General features: G+C 38.4%; 1 protein-coding gene across 3 annotated transcripts; it reads left to right on the top strand.

Moving 5' to 3' along the window:
- Positions 1 to 5,140: 5,140 nt before the first annotated feature.
- Tbx22 (T-box 22) lies at positions 5,141 to 21,992 on the top strand. Of its 3 annotated transcripts, none has more exons than XM_028784904.1 (9): positions 5,141 to 5,286; positions 12,996 to 13,172; positions 13,749 to 13,923; positions 14,704 to 14,805; positions 16,276 to 16,450; positions 17,694 to 17,858; positions 18,187 to 18,251; positions 18,704 to 18,789; positions 21,346 to 21,992. In XM_028784904.1, the coding sequence occupies exons 1-9, from the start codon at positions 5,247 to 5,249 to the stop codon at positions 21,957 to 21,959; spliced, it is 1,599 nt and encodes a 532-aa protein (XP_028640737.1). In that variant the 5' UTR covers positions 5,141 to 5,246; the 3' UTR covers positions 21,960 to 21,992. The 3 variants fall into 3 exon arrangements, with proteins under 3 accessions (XP_028640737.1, XP_028640789.1, XP_028640847.1); XM_028784956.1 differs by lacking the exon at positions 5,141 to 5,286 and adding an exon at positions 12,637 to 12,672; XM_028785014.1 differs by lacking the exons at positions 5,141 to 5,286; positions 12,996 to 13,172; positions 13,749 to 13,923; positions 14,704 to 14,805; positions 16,276 to 16,450 and adding an exon at positions 16,464 to 16,481 and having other exon boundaries at positions 21,346 to 21,959.
- The last annotated feature ends 212 nt before the right edge of the window (positions 21,993 to 22,204 follow it).

Below are 22,204 nucleotides of genomic sequence, written 5' to 3'. Positions count from 1 at the left end.
AAATAATGTCTAAATTTTATTGAGTTACAAATATTTGGATCAACTTAACACATTTTCTTAGGTGTTGAAAATTAAAAGTGATGAAAAGAAATTGAAATATTTAAGTTTTTACAAAGTTCATTTTAGAAATATTATACACTTAAATCACCATTAAAAAACTCATCTATTAGAAAACCCTGTTTTCAACATCACATTAACATTGAAGTTAAACAGTTGGCAGTGTCATTCAGGATCTGAAGTAGAAAAGTCTATTGCATCGCTTCAAAGTGGTGCTTGGTGAGGGTTTACTACATGGAAAAAAAAGTTTCTTGAATGCTTTCAATTTCCAAAGAACTTTTGCAAATGTTTGAATGAAATAAAATCCTCAACAACCCAGTTATCTCATGGTTCATGTTTATTCAAGGGTCTTTTAGTATTTGCTAGGAAACTAAGCAATAAGTCAGAAGCTCTAACAGGAGCAAGGACAGACACTTGTGCTTTGTCTTCTAAGAAGTCTGTGAAAACAGTCCAGATAGAAACTAAAATAAGAACTCCCTCACCCAGCTATGCCTGACACTGTCATCCTCCCCTACATATACAGCTAGAGCCATGGGGGTCCTCCCTATGAGCTCCCAGGCTCGTGTTTTAGACCCTGGGAGCTTTGGTTGGTTGGTATTGTTGCTCTCCTCATGGGGCCACAAACCCTTTCAGCTTTTTCAGTCTTCTCTCTCACTCCTCCATTGGGAACCCCATGATCAGCTTAATGGTTAGCTATGACCATCCGCCTCTGTATATTTCAGGCTCTGATAGACCTCTAAGGAGACAGCTATATCAGATTTCTGTCAGCATGCACTTCCTGGCATTCACATCAGTGTCTACCTTTCGTGACTGACTGCACAAGGGATGGATACCCAGGTGGAGCAGTCTCTGGACGGCCCCTCCTTCAGTTCCTGTCCTGCCCAATGTGGGGGAAATCGTGAATGGGGAGGTGGGAGTGGGAGGGTGGGTGGGGGCATATCCTCATAGAAGCAGGAGGAGGGGGGATGAGATAGGGAGTTCCTGGATTGGTGAAAAAGGGGATTAAATCTGAAATGTAAATAAAATACCAATAAAAAATTTTAAAAAGAAACTAAAATAAGAATATCAAATGATGAGGAGGATGGAAGATAAAGGCAAAATGGGAAATATGGGAGGGACACCTAACACTAAGGCTATTTGAAAACCATGTAGACATCTACTACTATAGAAGATTCCTAAAAGATACATGTACGAACTGAAATCTACAATAGTGGCTTGCCCTCAATATATACTTGGTAAAGTGATACAAATGCTATGGGGGTAACTGACAACTTTCTGATTAAATTTAACATACATGAGGTGGAATCCATATTTGACACTAGTAAAATGGCCAAGAACCCTAGACAAGATAAGTTGTGAACCTGCGGGAAAACCTAATACTATTGTTCTGCTAAAGGATCACAGCAGAATAATATCATAAAATGACTCCCAATGATATTCTGCTATACCCATAGATAAGTGCCTCACTCAGCATTCATCAGAGAAGCTTCTTGCAATAAATGCCAACCAGGACAGAGACCCATAACTAGACAATGTGCAGAAAGAGTAAGACTTTGGAGGACTCAGTTCTTAATGGTCTTCATCAAAGCCCTCTTCCACTAAAGGCTCAGTGATCTATGTGGAAAAGGAGGCAGAAAGATTTTAAAAGCCACAACTAATAGATGAATTTAAGGGAACAGTGTATTCGAGACTAAACAGGACTGATGAACACATGAACTCACAGAGACTGTGGCAGCATGCATAAGGTCTGTACAGATACAGGCTAGGCAGGGTCACAGAATTGAGATCGAGAGGTGGCCATGGGAGCCCACCTTTAACCAAGAAGCATATGTATTGACATTTGCTTGAAAAAGAAAGAAGTAGTTTTCTTTCCTTCACTGGTTATATAAACTATAACTCAGAGCAAGCTCCAGGGCCAGGAGTAGTTGGCTAGTACAAAGTAAATTGAATGGTATTTTTGAGACTTTTTCTCATTCTTCTTTCATAGAGCATACTTTTTTTTTATCTCATTGGTCTTTTTTCTTTTGATTTTTGTTTTTGTGTTTTTGTCGCGTGTGCGAGAGGGAGAGTGTGTGTATGTATGTGTTTCTTCCTTGTTTATTGTTGTTTTTGTTGGATTTTTAGAGAGAAAGAACATAAAATTGGATGGGTATAAAAGTAGGGGAGGTTCTGGAAGGACTTAGGGTAAGGGAAAACACATCAAATATATCGTATGAAAAAAATTTCAATTAAAAATGTTAAAAATAAGAAAGAAAAGGAAAGACTCAGTTTCCCTTGAAGGAACTTTATTATTACCTATGGTGGGGAGGGGGTAGCACTGATGAATGTCGGCAGTATCAGTGAAAATTTCAAAATGCATCCTGGAGTGAGATCTGGAGCACAGAGCCACTCCTCCAGACCTGATTCATTGAATCAAGATCCAGCCTTTATAGAGCCAAAATACTAAAGCTAAGCTCTTGGCAGAGAATTCTCTGTATCACCCAGTTACCTACTCTGGTGCATAGGTTTGCCTTCAGGGGTTACTACCAAAAATCCAAGACCAGAGGATCTTGTAAGGTAAGTTTCCTGTCAGCTAAGATTGACTGCAGGTATGTTTGGAACAAATCCTACACAGCTGCTCTAAGAATCACTGAAAGGACCTAAGGCAAGAGAGGACTATAGAAAGATGGCAGAATTTGGAAATTTCACACTTTTTGAACTCTAAGTTATCTGATCCCTTACTTTCTAATCTCTACTAAGGTATGGTAGCTGGAGAAATTACTGGAGCATTAATGTCCTATCTTTTTGGTTATTGTTAGAAGCTACACATCTGTGCTGGTATCTCCTGCTGTCAAAATAATCTGAAATATGCATGAGAAACCAAGCTCTTCTTAATTTTTGAACTCTAAGTATTTTTGGTAGAAGCCATCAAGAGTTGATTAATTCTTCTGACATTGCCTACTTACATCACATCCAGGCTCACTCTGTTATACCTTTATATGCCCATGGGCGTGCTAAAGCAAGCTCTGGCAAGCTTTTCCCCCACTGACCACCAGATTCTGTGGAATGCCAGAGACCGGTCACTCAGAACACTTCACCCTATAGGCTGAAACTGAATAATCAGCTACTACTTGGTTATGAGGACCTGAAAAGGAATACTGTGACCTCACAAAGGGCATCAGAGGGAGGAAGAAGTTGCCTCTCAAGTTACTCCAGTGGACAAATTAACCTCTTCAGCTCTGTAGGCTGGCAACCCACCCCCAACAGGCACTTGCATATGGTCCTTTCCCTGCACACCCACTAAAGAGACATTAAAAAGCTCTCAGAATGGTCCTGTAATGGGACTCCCAAACTCTCTCCAATGCTTGTTGCTAACACACACACACACACACACACACACACACACACACACACACACAAACTATTTCATTCATAATAATTGTCATGTGCATTCTTACAGAAGAAAAATAGTTACAAATTTCTTTGTTTTGCTTGGGAAGTGATCAGATCTGGTTGGTAATTGCCTGCCTGATCAAGAGCCATTTCCTTCATGGTTAACCAAACATCAGCTCCACTCAGCTGGGCTCGTTTTAAATATCACCAAAAGTGAATAGCTCCAATTACAACAGGAAACACATTTTCCAACATGAAACAAGGACCAGAAACAGATTTGTCCATGTCTCAAAATGCTCATCAAGAATAGGCAGGCATGTTATTCCTTTATCCTGCGCACCCTCCATCCCTTGCTCCCATATACCCACACACTCAGCAACACACACACACACACACACATTTTTAGAAATTGTGAAAACACTAAAAGAATCTTGTTTCTGATTTCCCTGTGAAAAATTGGGTGAAATTTCTTTTTTACAGTGATATTTTCTGTTTTAAAGTTGAAAAAAATCAAAGGAAAGTCATAAGCAGGAAGCAATGTTTCTCTTCTACTTTGCTTGGGGAAAAGAGAATAAACATCAGAAAATTACTTTAGAAACTATCACACACCTCTTTAGATATTTATTGCAAAGATTTTTTGGAAATTTCAAGAATTAGGGCTTCTATTTAGAGAATTTTCATACACGCTCACAATTTGGGGTCTAACTTTGAGAAAACTATGACTCACTGCCCTCTTTCGTCACTAGATCCCATTTAAGGACCACACTTCTGCATTATTCAGGGATTTCATACCCTGTCAAGTGGTACAGAATGTTGCTGTGTTCTAGTCAGATGCCAGACAACAGAAGTTATCCTCCCTCCTTGAAAAGCATGTTGCCTCCAGTAGTAGAAAAAAATAAAAGGAAAAGTGCTCAAGCTTTGTTCCAATTAACCTATGCCAATCATTGATCTGTTTTCTTGGGGGAACCTCTCCAAGTGAAAGATAACATTTTTGAAGTCACTGTGGATCACTCTGATTAAGGTCATATTCCTTTATAATTCTCTCTGAGCATTCCTGAGATGATAAATCTGAAAAACAAAAATAATAAAATAAAACACGCTTTGAAATATATTAAAAGACCAAGTTACCATTTTGATGTATGATTCTGGGGACCGGAAGACTAAACAGGCCATGAGAGTATCCACACTGTCCAGGTCATGGGACTTACCAGACAACCTCCTTGGGCTCATTGTGTTTAAGTTGCTTACTAAGCCATGAGGATGAGGGTGTGTGTGGAGTGGGAGCTTACCTGTCAAGTTGCTAAACTGTTGTTGGTTGGGGGCTTAAAAGAGATTTTCCAACTGTGGATGCCTCTGGGATAGAAATGAGAATGTTGCACTTTAAAGCCAATCCTCATCTTCTGTTTGTTCAGTCATTGCAAGACATTCCCTCTCCCTTACCATTCCCTCTAGTATGCCAACCTAAAGCTCAGACAAGGACTCAGCCAGGCAAGGAGGCAAAGGGAGACACAGAGACGATGAGGTCCCTCCGGTACCTCCAACGCCCTGAAGGCTAAAATCATGCCATTGTGCTTTCATGGCTGGCCTTGAGTCAAAGCAGGTTAAAAATTGCATTGAAGAAGGTGCCAGCAGGGTCAGTTCTAAGAAGTAACAAGTTTTGCCCCTCCCACTGCTGGCAAAATCTTCAAGTTCTCTTGTGCAGTCAGTTCTCTTGTGTTTCATTCCTAGGCTGAGTGACCTCTGGGCTTCCAGAAGACCTAGTGTGGGCATCCTTGAAGTGGAAGAGCTCAGCTTGAGAGTCATATGCTGTTACCATTATGGACAGAGAGATACCCACTGCTGCTTCTAGCCTACCAGGTAAATGCCCCCATCTTTCTGGCGAGTCTGTTGCTTTTCTATGCATGCCTTCTGCAAATGTGTTACTATAGCCTCTGTCACTTCTCTTAGATATCATTAGTCACATCCTTCAGATTAGGACGATTCAGTTGAAGTCAAATGTTTTGGTGTCATACTCCTTCACCTGGAAACTCTGGCAGAGATCCTGAAACCACTACGTTTTAGAGCACCAGTTTCCAACCTGTGGGTAGCAAGTCCCTTGACAAACCTTTCTCCCCAAACATATTTACATTAGGATTCATGACAGTAGCAAAATGACAGTTTTGTAATACCAATGAAAATAATGTTATGGTTTGGGATCACCACAACATGAGGAACTGCATTAAAGGTCACAACATTAGGAAATTTGAGAACCACTCCTCTGGAGTTTGAAATGTAATGAGTGCTCCTCAAAATCAATGAAGACTAAACCTAGCTTGTCTGTTGACAGAATGTAATATCCAAAATAGCAGCACAGTCCTGCCTCTTAGCTAAGACAAAAGGCTCTGATGCAGATGAGATTATGCCTCCGTTAACTTAGGATTGACAAGGTAAGTTTACAGAACCTGGGAGTAAAAACAGATACTTGTGCCTAGATGAAAAGTGAAAGCGGTGGCTATCATGGAAGACTGTTAGCTGAGTGGGTAATATTGGGAGGTGACCATGGCTGAAGTCAATGAGCACTGATGCCTTCTTTACAGGCTCTTCTCTAAGGATCTCCTGCTTGCTGTTTTTTTCTTCTTCTTCCCTAAGCCTCTTTGTACTCACTTGAGCCCACAAGGGGCAGCAGAGTTTGTCAAAGGATATCTTTTACTTGTTCCTGTTTTCTCTAAAGAACTTCTGTTCAGATACAGTAGTTGTAACACACACAGACACATACTCATCTATCCCCGCCACACAAGAATGAACACCATATACTCCTTCCTTGAGATTCATAAAAGGTACTACAGAAAATAGTTAATAGTGAAAAGAATATTACAGAGGTTACTGTATATTCTTTGCAATGCATCTCTTCGCTTCCAGTTCTTCCACCTCTTATTGAAAGAGTCAAGGGTATAAAGAACAAGAAGAAAAAGAGAAATATGGAAAACTAAAATTAAAGTATGTTAGAGGAAAGACAGGAGAGAGACAGAGACAAAGAGAGACAGAAAGACAAAGAGAGAGAGAACAATACAGGGGAAAATAAATGAGAGAAAGCTAAAAATTAAGAGACATAAAGAAACACAAACTAGAAAACTTAAATATAGTAACAAATAACAGAGATAAAGAAAAATAAACATATAGAAACAGAAAGCAATGATGAGGGACAAAGAAGTGGAGGAGAGACCCTCTGAGCATTCTGTCAGTGAGTACTGCATCCTTAAGGCTGCTTTCTTGTTTCTGGAGAACTTGAAAAAAAATAAACTAGAAGTCTTCAAACTTCACATTTTGTAAAATATATATTGTGCTGTCTTCAGACACACCAGAAGAAAGCATCGGATCTCATTATAGATGATTGTGAGCCACCATGTGGTTGCTGGGAATTGAACTCAGGATCTCTGGAAGAGCAGTCATTGTTCTTAACCTCTGAGTAATCTCTCCAGCCCCTACCATCACATATTTTTTTTTAAAAAAATGGTTTCATCTTTGGGCTGGATGCAAAGATGGTTCAGCAGTTAAGAGTACTGGCTGCTCTTCCAAAGGTCCTGAGTCCAATTCCCAGCAACCACATGATGGCTCACAACCATCTGTAATGGGATCTGATGCCCTCTTCTGGTATGAGAGGTAGATAAAATTTACAGCCAAGAAAATAAAATCATCATGGAAGAAAATGCTTATAGCACTTTACAGATGCCGTCACACAAAAAAAATCTGTGGTAATTTTCACAGCATACAGAGACACAAACACAAATAACTATTCAGAAATTTTCTTCTAGCAGAAAAAGTAAAAGAATAGAATAGTAGAGAATATCAAGAGATATTCTCTAGTCAGGGTTGGAGGAATGACTGTCTCAGCCATTAAGGCGCAACTTTTGTTCTTTCAGAGGACTTGAATTCTATTCTCAGGATCCACATCCATTCCATTGACTTAACTCCACTCTAAGGGATTCAACCTCCTCTTCTAGATGTTACAAGCACCTGCTCTCACATGCAGGCACCTACACACAGATACACATACTTTTAACAAAAACAAAAACAATAATATTAGACCCTTTTAAAACAAATACTCTAGTTAAAGAGGCAAGGACAGATGTCAAACAGATGGCTGTTAGATGAGGAGGGAATGAAAACGTATATGCCTGCCAGTGAAAACTACTGAAAGTTTAACAGCCATAATACACATGCAGAGGACCTGGTGCAGACCCATGCAGGTCCCGTGCTTGCTGCTTCAGTCTCTATGATTTCATATGAGCTTTGCTCAGTTTATTTAGGGAGACATGCTCTCCTGTTGTCCTTCATCTCTGGCTCATACACTCTTTCTGCCACCTCTTCTTCAGGATTCCCTGAGCTTTGAGGGGAGGGATTTGATGGAAACATCTAATTTAGAGTTGTCTGTTCAAAGGTATATATTATAGCTTTCCATTTAGTATATTTATGGGACTTCTGTGTGTGAATGAGTGGGTCTCTGATTCTTGTGCCTTCTCTTGAGCTTTGTTCCTTTCTGCTGAGTTGCCTTGTCATACTTCAATGTGATGGTTTTTTGTTTTGTTTCAGTAGTTCCTATAATATAATTCTCCATATTTACCTTTATTGTTTTATTACTGATATTTGTGGTACCTGGGCTATCCTTTGGTTAAAAGGTATGTGAAATACAGTTATAAAAGAATGTTTTCACTTAGCTTTAGGGAAATGAAACAGATCATCACAAAACCTTCAAGTAATTCATTTTGCAAAAACGTGGCATATTCCTTTTTAAGTGACCCACGCTGGCCATATTTTTATATTCTTGCAATTTTGTTGATTTGCTTATTTGCTTAAGTGCTGGGGATTGAAGACAGAGCCCTGTACATGCTAAGACACAAGCTTTGACATGTTGTATTAATAACATAATTGAACATAGTGATGAAATACAAGGTCATGTTTTGATACATGTACACAATCAGCATATATTAGCATAATAGTGCCAATAGAGCAACAAATGGTAACATACAATATATAAATTTGGCTTGTTTGATGTTTTCATGAGTGATGACTGAAAAATGTAAGACACACAGTTATTAATTATGTATGCCATGACTGCTTCTGAAGAAACCGAAGTGAATTGACAATATCTATTCTGGAAGTTACTCAAGTCACTATATAATAGGGCTATACTGTATGTTCATTTTATTCTTTTGTCTTATCTCTTGTCTTCATCAGAAATTATGCAAGAATAAAATTATCCTTAGAGTTGTGAGGACAAAACTGACAACAAGAAACTGAGAAAATCTAGTAGCTTTAAGTCATGAGTTAACTGGAAAAAGAATTCTATAGCTTTGAGTATGATAAAAATAATGAGCCTAATCCTAATGTTCTATTATCCTAAGAAGATCTTCAGTATTTGACAGTAATAAAATATAATTAAATTTAATAAAATAACGTTTCCTTCAGCTAATGTTTCCATCCCTCCCCTAGAGAAGAACACAACTAGTAAAGATAAGAATTCATTTCCCTTCTCTTTGTTCTCCAATTCTCCTTAGGAATGATGTTAACAATGTTTGCCATATATAACTCATGTGCTAGCCTAACTCAATTGTTATATTGATAAGTTCACAGAACTTAAGAGAACATACCAAATTAATGCAAACCAGAAATTGGAGGATCCACTTCAAGACTTCATTTAATATTTGTTATGGTAGTTTCCTCAAGTCCCTGAAGTTAGAACACAGTTATATGTTAATGGATTATCATTTACAAATTCATATAATTATGTGAGACTATGTACTTGCATTGCATTGATAGAATACCAAAAATATTATTACAAAAGCAAAGTTAATAAAATCAAAGTATGTGTTCTACTAAGCATATTTATCATGGATTTTTGAAATCCAAATGCAATATTTTTGTTTCATTCATTAATTTTAACTATTTTAAAAGTTCTCAATTTAAGAAGGGTTAGTCTTAACACATTTAAACTTTTGAATTTTAATATAAGATTTCGTCAAAAGTTAGGCATTGGCCCGATTCTTTTCTTTTTCTAGGATGTAGACTCAAAGGATGTACACATGTGTGGCTGATACAAAAATTAACATGTTCTTGAAATTAACTTTTCTTACCTCTATAATGTTGAAAACAGTTGTGAACCCTGATCCAGGCATTGTGCTAAGTGGTTTGTACAAATTATTGTGCTTGATCTTCTCATGTATCTATTCTCTTATAGAAACATGCTCTCTGATGACAGTATTATAGGCAAAAGCTTACAAGTCTAGTGGAAACTTTAGTTTAATGCCAACCAAAAGACTTTTGTAAGCCAATCAGAAGGTAGTGCAGCCAGACTTTGAACTAGATCAATGTGAATCCAAGATCTGTCTTCTTACTGCTTTAGCTTTATCCGTTTTTATTACCATAATCCTGGGAGATCATGTAGAAACTCAGATTACTCATCTAAGTTTCTAGCTTGTATTGGAGGTTACAATCCTCAGAGATTCAATAGTTCATGATATCCCTATCCACAAAGCTACTTTTGTTGTAAAAGAAAGAGGAAAGGAAAGCCTAGATATCAAGTTGATCTTCCAGAAACCTTCTCAATGTGAATGTAATTTTTCAGGATTTCTTCTGTCCATATGTGATGCAAATTAATTTAACACTTGCATAACAAACAAGGATGATTTCCCATTTCAGGAAATGTAGCAGGCTCAGGAAATGTTAAGTTCAGGTATGCAAATGATATGAGGAGGCAGACCTATCTGGCAGTAAAGAGGAAGAACTTACATTTGACTCTCATTCAGTAAGGTTGTATATACATAAACCATCTTAATTTTGGGGAGTGAATGAAAGAGTGGGAAGATCAAGAAAGAATAACAATTAAAGGAACCAATCTCCATTATGAAGTTGTTTGTGTTTCTGCCAATAAGTAACAATAGGTGTTCAGTCAGGCTCCAAATTCTAATTTTATTTGTATGAGAATAGAGACAGGCACACACATGACAGAGTTGAAATATCTCCACGGTTAGGTTTGGTATCAACATTTTAATAAGTACTGCAGAACCTAGGATACTTTTTATTCTAGGTAGATTGAGTCCCTTTAGACTATGTTTTTTTCATATACTTACAGTTCCCTAGAAGCAGTGTTTTTATACTTTGTGTCATAAAGCTTTAATAATGTACCTATTTATAGTCATTAATAATATATTATGTTTGGTAGATGTACAAATTACTTTTCTATAATTTTAAATAACAATATACATATTCAAGATGAATCATAATAACTCCTATGCTTTTTAATGCATATTTAAGTCTCCAATCTTCTTTTTATATTTTTCACTTCCACACCATGACAAAAAATCTATTTTGAAGGATTATATATGTTTCTGGATTAAACCTACAGTCTGCAGAAAGAAGACTTCTGGGTATAGATAGGGTAAACATAGTGAATTGTCCCAAAAGCCTCATTCCCCACCCCCCATCCCTGTGCACAGCAACTCAATACATGAACAACTGTACAGGTTGCAAACCTGCTTCTGCCATGTTTATTCTTGTAAACACAACATAACAAGAATTACTAGCACACTGGTATAGCAAACTTGCGCAGAAGCAGAGCTACTTTTTTTTCTCAGTGTAATGTCATCAGATAGTTACTAAAACTAGAATAGGAAAGGTTTAGGTTACACAAATAAGAACGTTCTGGATGACTAAATTACTTGCATATAATAAATATTAAGGAAGACATTTCTTATAATACAGGAATTTATATTCCAAGATATGCTATTTCCTTGGTTAAAGAAAATCATATCAGGGTAGACAGCATGAAATACTAGAGCCAACATTGTAACAAACAACCTTTACCTAACTCTTATAGAAATCTTTCCAAAAATCTACTAAGCAAAGCTTCCCCTGTCTTTCCCTGTCCTGTGTTTCCTAATATATATATTTAAAACAAATATTTTGCAGATGAAGAAAGAAATATCCATGAATTGTGGCAAAGATTGTATCCAACTCTGTTTATGTTTTCAACCCAAGTGCTTTGTACACTGGAATTCTCCTTAACTTGTCAGCTTTAATCTGCATCCCTAGGATAAATGGAGTGTTTTCCCATTTCTATATTGAAAAATCTAGGTTTGCAGTTATATAGTTAAAATTGAAAAAAATGCTGTGAAGGTCTTTCATTCTTAAACCCCAATATTGAGATATTGTAAGTTCATTCAAACTCAATTCTATTGTAACTAATGTTGCATTGACTTTCAATATCTTTGACTAAATATATCAAAGGAGAACAGGCAAACATTTCCTAAAATTTGCAAATGTGCAAGAGTCTAAGAGTTTTTGATGTCCTACTTCTGATGAAATGTGAGTGAGCAAATGGCAACCACACAGGCAAACATGTCTCATATTTGCGGACAACAGTATTCCTTGGAAATGATAAGGATAGTTTCTTCTGAGTACAATGTTGTTAATTTTAAAGACAAGCAAAAGCCAACCCATGAAGATATGTCAGAAGACACTGAAACTCAATAGTTCCGAACTTACAGTTTTGAACACATAGTTGGGAGCCAAGGCTTTGACTTACTGCCAATAACCCTCTAGACCTTAGGCTGTGTTTTCATATTGGTTGTGTGAATTTGAAGAGGGTATGAAAGTCCTGCAGAAGCAGGTTGGCATTAATATTTGACTGTAGTCTTGGGATTCTCTTGACACTGCTTGGGCTTTCCCCTTAAGCAAAAGAGGTTATGTGGGCATATTTACCTACATTACCAGTTTAAGGCCTTAACTACAAAGTCCTGAAAGCTTGAACTCTCTTCTGGGTTTCCAGTGAGGTTACTGGAGAGGAAAAAATAATCCTAGATCCATCTTTTTTGAGACTAGTTAAGTAATAGTTGCTCTTTCTTGGAAAATTGGCCCCTCGTGTGCAATTGTTTCACATATCTTAGACTTTTAAATTTTAATGTAAAGCAGTAACCTTGTGTCTCCTCCTTGTCTTCCCTCCTGCCTATCTGGAGCCCCATTCCAAGCACCCCCAGCCCCTCCTCCCTATCAGACTCTGAAGTGTCACTCAGAGTGCTTTCTTACTTTCAACAGCTTCCAAAATAAACAGTGGAGGTTGTGACCGACTGGGCAGTCACTCAGTTGGATACAACAGTATCTCCCAATCACTTTGGCCGCCTTTGATGGCAGGTCTGCTTCCTAAAAGTCCAGCATTTGCCAATCGCTGGCTTCTGGCAGGTCTCAGAATCAAGGATTTGAGGACTGATGGTACACATGTGCCCACTGAGAGGGAGGAGAACGAAGAAAAAAAGGCGGGGTGGGGGGAGAGACTACACCTCATAGGATTTCGACTCAAGTTTAATCTTTATTCTCTTTTATTTTGTCTATTTAAATAAAAATATATTCATATAGAACAGAGCAGGAGATTTTTCTGTTGTCGAGTGCGGATCCAAAAGTTGGTTTTTAGATTTAAGACTACTTCTGTGAGCTTTTCCTCCCATGCCTCTCATCTGCGCCCTCCCTCTCCCCCTCCCTCCCCAGCCCAGCTCAGGTTGAAACTTTGCAGCACGCATTCACTTCTTCCCCTCCAGGGATGGCTCTGAGCTCTCGAGCGCACGCCTTCTCCGTGGAGGCCTTGATGGGGAGACCCAGCAAAAGAAAAGCTCAAGACCCAAGAGAGGAGATGCAGCCTGAACTGCAGGAGGAGCGGTTCATAGAGGAAGGGGAGGAGATACTGAGGAGCCCTTCTGGGGACAGTCAGCAGCCCGGTAAGTACACTCAAGTAGCCCGTACCCTGAGCACTTCTCTCCTGCGCGCGCTGGCTGAATCGGATCTTCTTCCTTCGCCTGTTCTTTGCGCAGCAGTAAGGATGTTCTGGCATAGCCAGCCCCACAAGTCGGGTTGTGGATTGTGTAACACATTAGCCACTTGACTTTAGGACAAATTTCAGAGAGTCTGAATTTCACTGAAGTGCTGTGGTTTGTTTGCAATGAAAAGGAGGGTCCCACTTGATTTTAGAGGAGTGATTTACACACCTCTTGCAAAATCCTGAGTCAAATTTGGCTGTTCTCGGTAAGAAGCAGGGTGTCCCCCAAAAGCTCAAGGAAATCTACCTTTAGATTCAGTTTAAAGCAAGCTGGGGCAGAGAGAATTTTAAGTATCCCACCTTTCATGAGATATAAGTTGGGCCCCCCACCTCTCTTCATTATGAAATCACAAAGGGTTTTGTGGGGAACTTATATGTCAGACTTCCTGGGGAGTGGGGTGGGGAGAAAGTATCTATTAGTTCAAAGATAGTCTCCTAATGCTTGTAACTTCCCAAACTCTCAAATTCTGTCTAGCAGAAAAGAGACCCAAGACAGAATCTTCAAAAACTCTTTTCTCCTGCTCTGACAACGAGAACAACAGCCAAGAAAGTCTGCAAGAAGAAAGTATTATCCAAGTGGAGCTTCAGGGATCTGACCTGTGGAAGAGATTCCACGACATTGGCACTGAGATGATCATTACCAAGGCGGGCAGGTTCGTTAAGCTGGGCCAGTGACTTCCCTGAATCACACACAGTAGGCACTTAAGGAGGAGAATCCAGTTTTTGTAATGTGAAGCTCCTCCCCCTTCCCATTCCTTGGCAGATGTTAGAAAGCCACGGACTACTCACTCTATTGCTCTGGGAAGTATTTAGCTTCATTAAATGGTCTACTCCTGTTTTCTGATACATCCTTACTCCAAGTACTCACTCTCCCAATTCCTGCCTGTGTACTGTATGCCAAAATCCAGACCTGTATAGGCAGGAAAGTGCCAGATGTCCCTCCAACTAATTACTGTTGCGGCCAACTTCTCAGTGCAAGCCTAGTGAATACTATCCCATCCACCAACCTCCAGCATACCATCCCTGGCTCACTCCACCAGGAAGTCAGCCTTTCCTCAAGCTAACCCTTCAGTATGGGGCAGCTTCCTAACTAGTCTTCATAATTTCAACCATTTACAAATCTACCTCACATACTCTTCTTCTAAATACAGGAAAGAAACAAAACTTCTCCTGTCCTACTTTCTTATAATTTTAATATCATGTGAGAGGTCATGGATGGAGACTTATCAGAAAGATATTCTGCACCACTAGGAAATCTCAGACTTGTTAAATCAACCATCTTTTTCTTACATAACAAATGTCATTCCCTGAGCCCATCATGGAAAGGGAGGAATACTGACTTTATCTGTCCACAACTCATCTTCCCTCACAACAGCTCTAATATAGCCCATCGCAGGTTCTAGTTTCTATCTGAACCCTATTTTTTCCCACAGACGTATGTTTCCTTCTGTTCGGATCAAGGTGAAAGGGATGGACCCTGTGAAGCAGTACTATGTGATTTTGGACGTGGTACCGGTGGATTCCAAACGTTATAGGTAACTTGGTAGATATAGGGATTTTCCAGTTTACTTTGCTAAGGTCCAAATGGACTGAGGGCACAGATTCAGAGCATGGTCTTGCAGCTTGACACTTGACAGCAGGTTTTTTTTTTTTAAGTATACTTAGTGAGGAGAGATGATTGCTCATCCTTTGACTTTGATAGATAGCTGAATTTTCTCATTTGAATCTGGGTTCAAAGTGAAGGAAGGGCTGGTCTTTTCTATTCCCTCCTCCTGGAGATCGGTGTTAAATGGCTCTGTATTGTACCTTCTGCCTACCCACTCTTTGTGCCTTAGATATGTAAATTGCGGTTGATTTGGACTCTGGCATCCTGGAGGCAAGCAATTTGAAAAAAAAATCGGGAGAAAAGCCGTAGATTCAAGTGGAACCTGGCTTCTGGGAACAGACTGTAATCTGGTCAGGTTCTCAAATGCTGCCGTGATTTGCTCCAACATAGTGGTAAGGGTCCTAGGGCCAGGGCTAGGTTTTCGCCCATCTGTTGTCCCTCTTTTAGATTTTTACCTGAAAGGATGGCAGGATTCAGAAGTGCCGGGATTGAAGCCCTTAATTAGGCTGGATCAAATATGTACAAACTGTTCTAAAGATCAGAACTTTTGAGCTAGCAGTTTAAGAAACTCTGTCCTTCTGACGCTTTGACTTGGAACTCTGAAAGTGAAGGGGAGGGTGAGGCGAAAACAGCCCAAAGTAAGCTGTGTGCAGTCAACCTTGGATGCCTGTGGTGCCTGTTCCTAGCAGGGGAGCCGATCTAGCTTCATAGCTGCTTGCTTCTCAAGGCAAGAAAGAGCAACTCACCAGCAAGCTGGAACCTCCTCAGTGGGGAAACAGAAGCAGCTGCTTTCTTTTCGCATTGTACTGGGGCTGGTTTTGGTAGGGGATGCTGAGCAAAACACACTTTGAGATCGGAAACAGTTCAGAAAAATCAGCCTGGAGGACGCACGGGCGGGGTTTCTTTGGAGTTTTCTGCTGTGAAGTTTAATTGGCAAAGTGTTTCCTAGCAAAAAAACGGGCTTTGACTAAAACTATTAAGTGTGGGGAGGACAGACTTAGTACTTCACCTCTGTTTCTTCGCGCTTCTTGCTTGCTTGTCATTCATGGATTTTTTAGGCATTGCTACGGTGGGAAAATTAGATTGATTCCTGCTCCAGTTTCTATGAAGAAATACCGGACTCAGATATCCCACGCCATTTTTACTCTCCAGGACATTTCACTGCATTTTGATGACATATGCATATTTACTGCTTGTTTGTTAGTTCGTTGATTCATTTGTTTATGTGTTGCCATTGAACACTCTTTGAAAATGAAATTAGATAATCTGTTTATTTACTAGCTTTTGGGATAAGCGTTTTAATCTTTGGTAAGGCTCTTAGGTGGAGAAGTCTCCCATCCTTCTTCTTTATGCTGGCTGAGCCTAAAGCCACACTTCACTCATTTTTTTATTCCCTCAGGTATGTGTATCACAGTTCACAGTGGATGGTAGCTGGAAATACTGACCATTCATGCATCACTCCCAGATTCTATGTCCACCCGGACTCCCCTTGCTCAGGAGAAAATTGGATGCGTCAAATCATCTCTTTTGATCGAGTGAAACTTACCAACAACGAGATGGATGACAAGGGCCATGTAAGTGAGCACAATGTTTCTCCTAGAGGAGGTAAGTGCCAAGGCTTCTGGCCAGAGGGAGTCCTCAAGAGGTCACTTTTCTTTGTAAGTCTTGAATGTTTTGGGAGCAAAGCTCTTGGATTTGTAAGTCATAGACCACAAAGGGCTCCTGTAACCTGAGTGCTGAACTCCAGAAGGACTGACTGCAGGGAGCTTAAGGGCCCAAAGACCCCAAGGAAGAGAGCAATTTAAGCTAGAGAGAGTGTGTCCTACCCTGGAGAATGAGAGGGAACACTTCACAGGGCTGTCTGGCTTCCTAGGTAACACTATGGGCGTCTGCTTTCCTTAGAGTCCACACATTTGTTGCATGGGTACCTTTGATGTGTTGGGGGTTAAAGGGAGCAAGTGAGAAGCCAGGCTGGAAGTTTCTATAACCTGCTGCCACGGGTATCAGCTGCTTACTTTCAGGTTTTCTGGAATTTTTTAAAACTTTGTATTGATCGTTTGTGAGATTTACATCATGCACCCACATAATGCTTATCTTCCAGTCACTTCATATCCGCCCTTTGTTCTTGCAGTCTTCCTCCCCCAAATAAAACACACAAGCAAACATCAACAGCAAAAACAAAAAAAACAAAGCATAGCAAACATCTCATCGTGGAAGCTGTAATTTGTTCAACAGTTTATCCCTCTGTCCATGCATCTACACTTGCAAATGTTCATTGCAGTGAGTCATTGCTCTGGTTCCAGATCTCTGGCTTCTGTGACACGGATAAGGATTCAATATTGATGATGTTACAGAAGCCAGAGGTTTCCTAGATCCTGAGTCTTCTCCCTAGGCATACTCCTTGGGCCCTGTCAATCTAGTCTTGTGCCAGCCACAAAAGAAGAAAAAGACCAGAATTAGGAGGTGTGGAATATCAGATTTCTGGCAATATCTGAGAACATCAGTTACTGCCCAGAGAGATACTATCAGTTGATTGGGTCCTCATGACACTTCCACATCACGTGGTCATCCACATTTGGAAGCAGGAAAGGCTGGATTCGTAGTTTGCTCCATAGAGTCAGTGTAACTGTGGTGCCTTCCTCTGGAAAACCTTCAGCCAGGAAGGGTTCTGTTGGGGGCCAAAGTCTACAAAAAAGTCCTTCTTGGCATGCATATATCTAGTTTTTTGGTGTGTCTTCACTGGCGGTTATTATAAACTGGGGATGGTGTTGGGGAGAAGTAGGTGTTTAAGATGGCATTTAACCATTTCTTCCTCAGATCATTCTTCAGTCCATGCATAAGTACAAGCCTCGTGTGCATGTGGTGGAGCAGGACAGCAGGATTGATCTGTCTCTGATTCAGTCATTTCCTACTGAAGGAGTTAAAACATTCTCCTTTAAAGAAACTGAATTCACTACTGTGACAGCTTACCAAAACCAACAGGTAAAGCTGTCTAGATCCCAGTAAGTGGAAGTGGCCTCACTGATATATTGGGATAGAAGCAAGAGCAATGTATGGGTTACATTTTAAACAACAGAGAAAAATATCATGGTTTTATTTTATTTTCCAGTCATAATTGATAGAAAGTTGTGTGGTTCTTGTATTAAATAGGAGATCAGGACAAAAGGGACAAGTAGGCAAAATAGAAAATTGTTTTAATTCTGATTTATCTATGTGCTCACATTTATTTAAAGTACCCCATTATAGAGGCAGCATTGTTGCTAAGAAGATAGGCTACATTTTTCTCTTTGTCTTTCTTTTGAATTCATAGATTACCAAACTGAAAATAGACAGGAATCCTTTTGCCAAAGGATTTAGAGATCCTGGAAGAAACAGGTATGTAACATGGCAATCAAATTTAATATTTTTGTCAAATTTAATATTTATGTAGCCCCTTTAATAACTACTAAAAATAATAAGTAAATAGAATTGCAATCAGGCCATATTTATATAGTTCTTTTATGAGTATTAAAGATAGGGTACCTGTGAATCAGAGACTCCGAAGCTTACACTTTGACAGGTAGGAAAATAATCCCATGTTTGGATCCCAAACCATGCCTTCTTATACTATCCTTCCTACCCAGTGTTAAGATGTTGTATACTATAGATTTGTGGAGATTATAGAAATGTACTAAGACTCTAGCTACTGGTGTGGATTTTACAGACATTTATGAGACTCTTACTAATAATTCAGATGATCACTCAAAAAGTATAACAAGTTTATATGAATTATTATATTCACAAAGTGTTTTCTGGCATTACTAAATAATAAATATCTCTGTTTTTAGGGGTGTATTGGATGGATTTTTAGAGACCTACCCATGGAGACCTTCTTTCACTATGGATCTCAAAACTTTTGTCACAGACACACAAAGTAAGAAAACCTTTTAACTTTCTGTTTTATTTTTACATCTTATTGCAGTAACAAAAGGCATAACTCTTAAACCAAATCCTACTCAAGGGGATAACTATATGCCTGAAAAAAAGCAATATATATTTTTTATGTGGGAAAGTAAGTACCAAAGACAGACACAAACTAAAACTTAAGGGAGATAGTGAAGTAATGTTGCAGGTGGATATATTGGTTATCTCACTGAATTATCTTACACATGTATCATGATATCATATATCATACATGGATTCCACAGTATCTCATTCCTTTATATGAAGAATCTAGGTTATTTTCATGTATGTGTTGCTCTTATTTTCACATTCTTCCAAACTTCATTGAACATATGATACATGGTAACAACATATTGTGAAATTTATGTATGATGAGCACAGTAGAGGAGCTAGGAAGAAATAAATGCAAGTATAATGCTCCAAATTCATATACAGGATGTGGCACATTACTACTTCCAACATTTCAGTTTCAGGGAAACTGAAAGCAAAAGATGAATACTACAAACAGAAAGGAACAATTAAGAAATTATGATTAATAAGCCAAGAAATGACTCTTACCATGCAAAAACACAAAATGGGCTAAATATAGCATGAATGTGGTTCAATTTACCTACTTTTAAATTTTTTAATGCTTTTTAATGTATGCATTAAAAATCGAGTATATTGGTGGGGTTCCATGTGATGTTTTTATTCACATATCCATTAAAAATGTTTAGACTCATTGAATCATATTTATCTCAAGTAGTTGTCACCTTTATACGGTGAAAACTTTCAAGATCCATTGTAGTGTTTCCAGAAGCACAATATACTATTGTTAATACTGTGCTATAGCACATGGGAACTTCTTGCTAGTCTCTATAACTCAGGACATTCTGATTTGACATTTTCCCACTCCCATTTGACTTCCATTTCCCTCAGTATTTGGTAGTCATTATTATGTTCTCAGTTGTCATAAGATCATCTTTTATATTTCATATATGAGTGAAACCATTCAATAGGTGTTTTTCTGCATCACAACCAATTTGTCACGAGAATTTACAAATATTTGTAATGTGTTTCTTCTCAAGAAGTACATTGGCTGATGAGTCATCATCATAGTTGGATAATGGATGCGTTCTAGTACAATAATCTGCAACTTTATTTACTCAAATAGTTAACTATAAATAGAATGTTTTACTTGTAAACAACATAAAACTGTCTCAATTCATTTTTGCCCCACAAAAGTTGCTCGTCTATGAACATTTATTTAATATTGTATTTATGGAGCAAGACATCACATGATGCTGTAACAAGTAATTGTAATGTAAAGAAATTAAGTATAATTATTTGTTGAAATGATGTACTTTAGTGACTTGCATTAAAAAAGTATGAACAGTTGCTTTACTAAATCAGTTCAACTGACAGCATCAGGCAACATACTTTTAAAATATTAGCTAGCCTAATTTCAAAAAGGACCATTAACTGATCACTTAAAACATCATTAACTTCATCATTTACGGAGTGTAACGCACACTCAAATTGGAGAGGAGTAATAGATTTTAAAATAATTTCTCATTGCTTTCTTACAAATATTTGTCACTCTCCTGATAAAATATTAGTGTATATTTACATACAAATATACTCAAGAAAAATAACAATTATCAATAAAATTTTACAACTTCATTAAGTATAGTCAAACATAATTGACTGAACATTTATAAAAAAATAAAGTTCAGAATCTAAATTTTCCTGTGCCATATAATAATTTTATTATCTATTAAAATACTGGTTCTCAACCTTCCTAATACTGCAGCACTTTAATACAGTTCCCCAGGTTGTGACAACCATCAATCATAAAATCATTAGTTTGCAACAGTTATTTCATAACTGTAATTTTGCTACTGTTATTAATCATGATATAAACATCTGATATGCATGATATTTGATATGTGACTCCCAACAGGGGCATGCCCCACAAGTTGAGAACCATCATGTTAAACAATAAAAGATTTTGGATTCCATTGAGTGAACACTTTCCTTCTCACCTTGATGTTTCTTAACTTGAAACACTGTCTTCAATTCTTGATAGAGAGACCCATAGACCTCACCCCATTTCTAATTTTCATATAAAATATTATTATCAACATGTTCTTCACCAATAAAATTGTTTTTATATTTACTTGCTTTTTATGCTGAAGCAATCTGTAAATTCCCAAACAAATTATCATGTTCAGTTTAAATAAATTTGTAATATATCATTGGTTAAATTATATATGGGGCTTCTTTAACTCTTGGGCAAAATATAAAGTATAGTAAATGTTCAGTGTGATACACAGTAGTAGTGTGACAGCAGCAGTACTTCCAGTAGTAGAGATACCATATTCAGGGTCAGTTAGAGGAATAAAAATATCTTTTCAGAAGCTGAAAGAACTGTTAACTTGAAAAGAAACCCACTCCAAGAATGAGACAGAAATGGCAATAGATAAGATTACTGGTTCAGCAGGAAAATCAGGTTCATTGTTTTCTGCCTGACTTGTCATTTTTGCAGGTGGAAGCAGTGGCTCATCTCCAGTGACCTCTAGTGGAGGAGCCCCCTCTCCTTTGAACTCCTTACTTTCTCCATCTTGTTCTCCACCTACGGTTTACATACCTCCAAGCTCCTTTGCAATGACCTATCCAGATACATACCTGCACAGTGTCAACGTACCCTTCTACTATAGAATTTGTCCGACTAATTATTGGCGACCACAACCTTTTGTCTTATCTACTCCTGAAAGGCTACCAATCTTCAGCAGTTCTCAGACCTTACCCCAACTCATGATGGAAGTCCCCGTGGTGTCCTCCAGGAGCATCATTAATCCAAATAGTGGCTTACATGAAGACTGCAATGGGCAGTGTCTACAAGCATCTCATTCTGCCAATCAAATGTTATATGGAATACAGAATCCTGGAAACATTTTCCATCCAAATCCCATTGCCCAAGAAGCAATCAGTTGTCCTTTTCATCCTCCCAATGGCTATTACAGGTATAACATCTCCATGCCACCTCGACTGGAAAATGTTGTCAGTCACTTCAGTGAAAATGGTACCAGTCAGATTTCTTTTACTGAAGGTAGCTGTGGTCATTCTCATTGGTATCCAGCCATCAACCATTACCTTTAATGGGACAACATCCACGTTTTAAGACATTTACATGTAAGCATCTATTTTATTTTTAACAAAAGAAAGAACATTTCTTAAAAACTTTCTTACCAAAAAGCATTGCTTTCTTTTGTTTATAACGTAATTTAACAAACGTTTACAAGAATGTCTATATAATGTCATCTGTGACCTAATATTAGAAAATGGCATTATAATAACCTTGGTCCTCAAATAAGTTACTTAATAAATACTGTTTGATAAGATAT

This window comes from Grammomys surdaster, unplaced genomic scaffold, assembly GCF_004785775.1.
Source record: "Grammomys surdaster isolate TR1022 unplaced genomic scaffold, NIH_TR_1.0 61, whole genome shotgun sequence".
Classification (NCBI taxonomy): domain Eukaryota; kingdom Metazoa; phylum Chordata; class Mammalia; order Rodentia; family Muridae; genus Grammomys; species Grammomys surdaster.
This window is presented reverse-complemented; position numbering and strand designations above follow the sequence as displayed.